Consider the following 7,955-nt stretch of genomic DNA (forward strand, 5'->3'; position numbering starts at 1 on the left):
ATTAGCCATACTTTGGTAAGGCGCATTCAAATTGTAATCTCGCCCTTTTGAGAATATATTCTCTTATTGAACAATTATCGAGGATTATCAACCAGTTGAGTATTTTTACTTTAGGAGTTTACAGCGCAATTATAATTCTGCTTATGTTTGTTTTATCGGAGCTGAGAGATTATAAGATCCACAAGTCTTGGTTTGTTGCTTGCTAGTCATTTGACACTTATACAACTGGTCGCTTGACACTTATAAGGCTGGTCACTTGTTTCTGTAAATCTTTTTTTTTTTACTTTCAATTATAAACAGTGTTAATATTTGTACACATATTGATTCATCACAACCACAGTGGTACCATAGTCTATGAAATGTAGTGTCATAGGTATTGACGCTCGAATATAAATGAAATCGCCATTCCAGCTTGCAAGCAAGAGAGAGAGAGAGAGGAGAGAGAGAGAGAGAGAGAGAGAGAGAGAGAGAGATCAACAAACAAACTGTAAATGAAGCAATGATTGATGCAATAACACTTGCTTCATCACTCCTGTGGCCACCAGCGCAGAGTAATGAAGCAACTTTCCGCCGCAAGGAAGTATTCTTTTCATTCATCAAATCAGTCGTTTCTCGTGATATATTTATCGAGCAGGAATTCATTCGTTTCTGATTAAATCAGCCACCTGGATCTAACTTTGCTTCCATTAAATATACAACGTTTCAGTCAACAGTAATCCGAAATAAATCAGACAAAAATGAATACAAAGAAAATATTCCGTGGACTTTGGAAATCCATCCTTACATTGTTCGCGTCTGTCAAGTCGATTTTTCAAATTAATAACAAAAACTCAATTTATGCTTATGATAATAGTTTCGTAGTCAGCGGCCACTTCCCAAAAATTCCTTACGGAGTGTATTTTCGCCGATTTTGACATTTTGATATGAGATTTGAACAATTGTTTCGTCATTTTATTTTATTTTTTACAGCACTGTATCACGTCACTGTCGAAATTCCATTCTTTTGTCTTTCATCATTCATTTTATTTCTACAACGGTATATCGCATGACGCACGGATTTTTTTTTTTCGTGCATGGTGTTTCAACAACAGAATTTCTCGTGATTCATGAAATATCGTTTATTTTTGTTGCTGAGAATTGCTGCAAATCTTGTTTAATTTTTGCAGTTATTTCGTTATTAGCTAACATCCTTAATATGCTTGACTTGCACGAGAAATATCACATCAAAAACAGTTGGCATTGGGAATGAGTGATCTTGAACAGAGAGAGAGAGAGAGAAGCATTTCCTATTGATAAATTTAAACCTAAAATACACGTGCAATTATTTTGATGAATAATTGAATAGATACAAAATAAATTTAATTGTTTACTTATAAAAGCATATGTATAAATACATATATATATAGATATATATATATTATATATAATATAATAATTATATAATATATTATTTATTAATATAATTAATATATATATATATATACTATATAATATATATATATTATATATATAATATAGTTATATATATATATATATATAGTATATATATATATATATATATATATATATAATATATATATATATATAGAGAGAGAGAGAGAGAGAGAGAGAGAGAGAGAGAGAGAGAGAGAGAGAGAGAGATGTATTTGTTTGTATGTAGTATTTCTATTGGTTATACGTATAAAAATGTAAGTGCAGTTATAGTATTAAAGTTTATATATATATATATATATATATATATATATATATATATATATATAAAATGTGTGTTTATAATATGCGCTTATATATATAAATGTATTCATATGTATACACACACATATATATACATATATTTATATATGTATAACTGAAGAAGAAAGGAATAAGTTAAATGTAAAATTACAATGTTATAATGTGTTTCTCTAATCATTTCCTATAACACCATAACATTCATAACTAGAATAATTAGACGTCGAGAATCCGGATTATCATGGTATAAATAATTCAAATTATATTGTACAATGGCTTCCTTAATTTCATTTCAGTCTTCGAGTATGAAAACAAATCCTCTAAGAGATTATCTCTCTCTCTCTCTCTCTCTCTCTCTCTCTCTCTCTCTCTCTCTCTCTCTCTCTCTCTCTCTCTCTCTCTCTCACTTTGATCACGAAGAATAGGATTAAATTCTTTGTTGATACATAATTTGAAGTGAAAATTTTTTAAAATCCCAATCACGTCATTAAGGTGTTGACTCCCGCTCTCGTTTTGAGAAAAATGAATGCTCACTTAAAAGCGATTTGGCTGTAAAATCCGTAAAAATAATTTCACTATCATCCTCACCAGGGGTTATTGCTTGATAAGCAAACTAATATTTTGAGGTTATCATATGCGCCACATAGTCAGAGTTATAACATGCAACAGCAAAATTCAACATAATTCGTAATCATTCTACACACGATAGCGCGATGATAGCTAAGATTCGTATAACATCTCTGAGACTTTCAAATGCAGCACAAATCTCATATATCCTCCTCCCACGGTTACATGTCGACAACGCCAACGGTAGCGTCTCGGCCTAAGTTAACGCACTTGTCTCATAGCAAAACAACTGTACGTATATACTATTTAAGTGAGTGTACCGATAAGTGATTCTGAAATCTTTGTGAAAGTGAGACTAATATTTCTTCATTATGCCTACGGAAAGTAGAACGAAGTTCTAACCGCAACCTAGAGAACGCAAGCACTCTCCTGTGCGACTGGCATGTGATACTGAGGCTTTTGTGAAGTATAGATATCAATTGTTTATTCCTTTATACGCATTCGCAGTGATATATGCGGAAATGAACGGAGCCATACCGACGTTCGAGAAGTGATACACCGTTCTAAGAATTTGTTTTGGCACGTAATATTGAAGGAAACCTAAATTTTTTGTCAGCTACAATATTTTTTTTAAGAAACATATGGAACTCTACGATTATAGGATTAGCAAAGTACAAATTAATTGCCTAACAGCAATTTTCCTACAAGATTATAAGCAGTATATGATAAATGAACGAAGCCTGTTGGAAATTCAAGACAGTGCAAGTCGTTATCAAATCTTGTCATCAATTCTCTTGAATCCTGCATCTTTTCTTATCGATCAATTTTCTAAAAGATATATTCCCCAACCCATCTTTGATTTTTATTCGTAGCTCACAGATGTATCGTTTTAAGACAGTGCAAGTCATTATCAAATTTTATAATTAATCCACCTGAATCATGCCTTTTTTTTCATCGATCAACTTTCTAAAAGACATATTATCCCAACCCACACTTGATTTTCATTCATTGCTCAGAGATATGCAAATACCTGGCGTTTTAAATCATTAACTTTCCATATTCGCGGTTCGCCTTGACCTGCGTATATACATATCTGGTTATTACGAGGCCCGAAATACATTTTGCAGTTTTATGTTTATGAAAGATAACGTTATCTGGGAAGCGACGACGAGGGGTGTAAACGTAATAATGATAAATGGCTGCTAATTTCACCTGCTGTGCCGTCATCATCGCTGTTATCATTAACACTCATGAATGCTGAGGATAATGTTGTTGTTGCTGTTGTTTTAATTAATACCACTGTTATTAAGGGTGTTGTTGCTTTCTTTTTTATTATTATTATTACTGCAACTGCTGTTGTACTGAACTGTAATGTTTTGTGTAAATTTATGAGGATCTGCACACACATATCGAGAAGTTACACGCTCACACACAGACATATATATAATATATATATATATATATATATATATATATATATAATATATATATATATATATATATATATATATATATATATATATATATATATTATATATATATATATATATATATATATATATATATACGTGTGTGTGCATGTGTGTGTATATGTGTGTAATTATGTGTATGCTTAAATATACAATGTATACGTATATATCTTATATATATATATATATATATATATATATATATATATATATACATATATTCGTCAGTACGTTTTCATAACTTTTGATACATACATATACACACACACACACACATATATATATATATATATATATATATATATATATATATATATATATATATATATATATATGTATATATATATATATATAGTATATAGATATGATGTTAATTATCTTTTTGTGAATGTCAGTACCCCTGCGAATACTTTCCGTACTTTCTTAATGTATAATCGTAATCTTTTCACGTGAGTCATTATTAAAAGAAGTGCAATACAAAGATGAATTCAGATTTTTTAAAATTCCGTTGCAGGAACATTTTTTAAAAGACTTTGCCCGTAGGAAAACGAGTGTGCGTCTAAAGTTTCCTTCAATCGAAGGCATCCACTCATTACCCTCATGTTTTGAAATAAGGAAAGGACTGTGCTGCCTCCTGGTCCCTCCCTCATTAATGAGGGCGGTGGAAAGTTCTCTCCTTACGGTGAACGAGATAGTGAGAGGTTTTAAATCATGACTGAAAATCTGGGAACGTGAATGGGCCTTCTCAAGAGGGCAGCCAAAGGCCTTGGAAAGGGAATTAGCGCCTGTGAGGTGATAAGATCCCTCTCGGAAATCTGTCCGTTCGAAATTCATTTTATCCCTATGATTGCGTATACAACTTTATTTTCATCGTGGATTTTAAAATAAGATTGCAAATGTAGCATAGCTTGTTGTTTTTTTTATGATGTGTGATACCTCCCAGTTCGTTGTATGTGATATGACTATTTTAGTCTTCCTAAAATTATTTTTCTCCACAGTAATTTTGAGAGGAATCGATGACGCATTGCTCTATGTAGAGTTTCCCGGTGAAAAAGTAAGTTTTGTTCGAAGAATATAACACATGGATAGAGATATAGTTCTTTTTAATATCCTTTATCAATCCGTAGGCCAGATGAGTTGCTCTGTGAATTACAAAAAACGTTCCGCGGGAAAGAGACATAAACTGACCTGTGAAAAGAAGCAGTAGTAACCCCATGTGGAGCTGCCATAGTCGACTAAGGTTCTGGAAATACTGAGAAGAAGAAGAAAAAGAAGAAGATAAATTCTTTCTCCTTCCCGGAGGTCTAGAGAGGATCATCGTAGGCGTAATCTGGCCTGACCTAACTGCATAGACAGGTGCCGGAGGCCTCTCAGCCAGCAAAGAGCCTACAATGAGTGATCTCGTGACCTTGACCTCGTATCTTTGGTTATGTGTTTCGTCCAGATTGCACGAAGTGTCCCTCATTGAAGTTCCTCTTTTCGTCGAATCCGGTCAATGGCAGAAAAGATCTTCGTCGTCATGTTCCTACAAATCGCGCGCTTGGATTTGGCTTCCCGTAGATGCCAGCAAACGTTCGCGCAATTTCACTGACAATAGGTCTGAATAACCATTCAGTATTTCATCAAAGTTTTAACTGGACATGATGGCTTGATTATCCTAACAAAATATGCATTCTACTAGATTTCTATGCACAGGGCACAATGTCTCTTTTTTTTTCTTTCTAGACAACTAATAAATAAGGAACGAAAACGGCTGTTGAGCAACAGTCATGCAAGACTTAGAAACGAATCGTAATAGTAACTGTTTGTTCCGAAATAGAGCCTGTCAGACAAAATGTTCAAATTCCCGATGAATTCGACTCGTCTGCCCCACCAAACACGACAAGTGTTTCCTTCCTTAAAGGTCAGAGGTGCCAAGAATAACCGCCTTCATCCAAACATTGACCAAGCTCTTCAGATCGGCCGAAAAAACCGCGATAAAGCCAGCGAGCGACACGTGGAAAAAGAGGGAGCTACGACGGAGCGTCACTCTCTCGCGCTCCAGGTCTGGCGTCACACTGATCTGTGAATTGAGTGTGAGCCCGGAGACTTCACAGCTACACACGGGCAAAGAGAGAGAGAGAGAGAGAGAGAGAGAGGTCGAAGAGTAGGAGAGAGAGGGAAGAGAGAGAGAGAAGAGGTCCAGCGCGCAATCTTCCCGCAGGCCTGTGTTGTTATCGGGTAATGTTTCAGGGTTTTACGACACTTGAAAAGGGGGATGTTGGAGGGACTTGAACGGACCCAAAGGGGAACCGCAGGGACTTGGAGGGTGTCGGAAGGACTTCAACGGACTTGGAGTGTAGAGGAACCTGATGGGGGGTTGGATGAGTCCAAGCAGCACCAAAGACGGGGCACAAGATGACCATATAAAGGATTAATAGCAGGACCAAGGAAGTGTACTAGCGCACAAACAGAGAGAACAAACAGAGTGGACGCCAATTTGCAAAGCACAGACGAATGTCATGAGTACCTTGATTAACGGTAATATCAGGTGCAAATGGGCCTCTGGGAGCACAAAAAAGAATTATGAATGCTATCTATGAGCGGTGGCAAATGGGACAGGCAACTGGACGACCTTTTCCATCCAACATCTGAGGCTTCATAAGGAAGAGAAAACCCCATCTTTAAAAATAGAAAAAGAAGGCATTAGGAAGAGAGTTCCAAAGCTCTGCATACGATACAGTTACTGAATCGTGAAATCCGAGGCTTACTGATATCCGGATGCATTGAGTTCAGTTGTTCAGGAAGCCTCTCCCGTTGCTTTCATCTAATGAGAAATAAATTTTGGACTCATGGCGGGACTTTTGTAACCATCTCTATGATTTTACACACATACTTCACCTCATCCATCGTCTTATGGGATGAGAATTGAATGTCTCTGCTCATTGGTACTGGGACGGAGAACGAGTAAAAATTGTTGATATGTGTACATTAGGACAGCTATGTTTCACAAGCATACACAGTAGTATACATGGTTCCACTCCATTTCTGTCATTTGTGGCTGAATGGATGTGCGGGCCTGGCAGATCAGTCAGTGGTTCAGATGCTCAAACAAGAGGTTTGTCTTTATCATAACTATGATTTTCACGAAGATTGCTTCTAGTGATATCATAACAACAAACTCATGATAAAAGAAGTGCTAATGCGGTTCTGTTGGCCTCCAAACTGCAATAGAGAAAAAAGAAAATGTGTTGACGATTATCAAACTTATGCAAGTATTCTCCATGCATCTCACTCTGTTGATATTTGCGCAAAAGACTACACCCTCTGTCTTCTTCATCTGACCGTGTCTCATGCGCCCGTGTATAAAAACAGCAAGAATTAATCAGCGCAGTGACTGTGTAACCCTCGCCGCCACGTCGTCTCTTAACTAATTTCCTGTGTCTTCTTTACCAAGGGTCATGCGGTGCGTTGAGCTCCCAATTTGCGCTTGGCACACTTCGAGCGTTATCGGCATTGCAATCAAGTAAATGTCTTTCTTGTATCTTCACTTAGTTTTGGTTGTGTGTGGGTGTCTTTGCGTGTGTGCATGTGTGTGTGGGTGTCTTTGCGTTGCGTGTGTGCATGTGTGTGTGTGTATGTGTGGATGTCTCTAATAATCTGATGGTTCTTTAAAAATCAGATTATTTCTTATTCAAATAAATTCACGGTCATCATCATTTTACCAAGAGTTTTTCTGTAAAGACGACCAACATTTAAACTGTATTGTACATCTCAAGTCGGCAGGGTGTTTTGTCATTCACCAATAATTTAAATGATCTTTGTTCAAGCTATTTTCCTCTGCCAAATACCCAACTCCAGTTTGTTTTTTTCACCCCTCAATTTTTCAATTAAAATTCATATCGAAACAAGAATTTATAAAATTATTGCAGATCTGTTTAAAAAAACTATATTCATAAAATTAAACTTAAACTTCTTTTGTAAAATTGCTCATTATATTTATTTCCCTGGAGTCCTGTAGATCCTAACTTTGATGCTAGATATTAGGTTAGTACGGAAAAATATCAGCGCCAGTGCCAAAATACAAGATGAAGAAAGTCATGTCTTTAATTAATTGAGTATGATTTTCTTCTTTGAGCTTCTGGTAACCACATTACTCATCCTTCTTGTATTCTGAGGAAATTATGAGCTGAAGATTCCATTCTTTTG

At 35.7% G+C, this 7,955-nt stretch overlaps 1 protein-coding gene across 1 annotated transcript in view; it reads right to left on the reverse strand.

Moving 5' to 3' along the window:
- Positions 1–5,813, reverse strand: part of LOC135220912 (lachesin-like) — a 324,795-nt gene extending 318,982 nt beyond the window's left edge. The window contains exon 1 of the mRNA XM_064258540.1: positions 4,956–5,813. Within this exon, the coding sequence (XP_064114610.1) occupies positions 4,956–5,232 (277 nt within the window). The 5' untranslated portion in view covers positions 5,233–5,813. The remainder of the gene's footprint in view (positions 1–4,955) is intronic.
- Between the last annotated feature and the right edge of the window lie 2,142 nt (positions 5,814–7,955).

Source organism: Macrobrachium nipponense, chromosome 2, assembly GCF_015104395.2.
Source record: "Macrobrachium nipponense isolate FS-2020 chromosome 2, ASM1510439v2, whole genome shotgun sequence".
Classification (NCBI taxonomy): Eukaryota; Metazoa; Arthropoda; class Malacostraca; order Decapoda; family Palaemonidae; genus Macrobrachium; species Macrobrachium nipponense.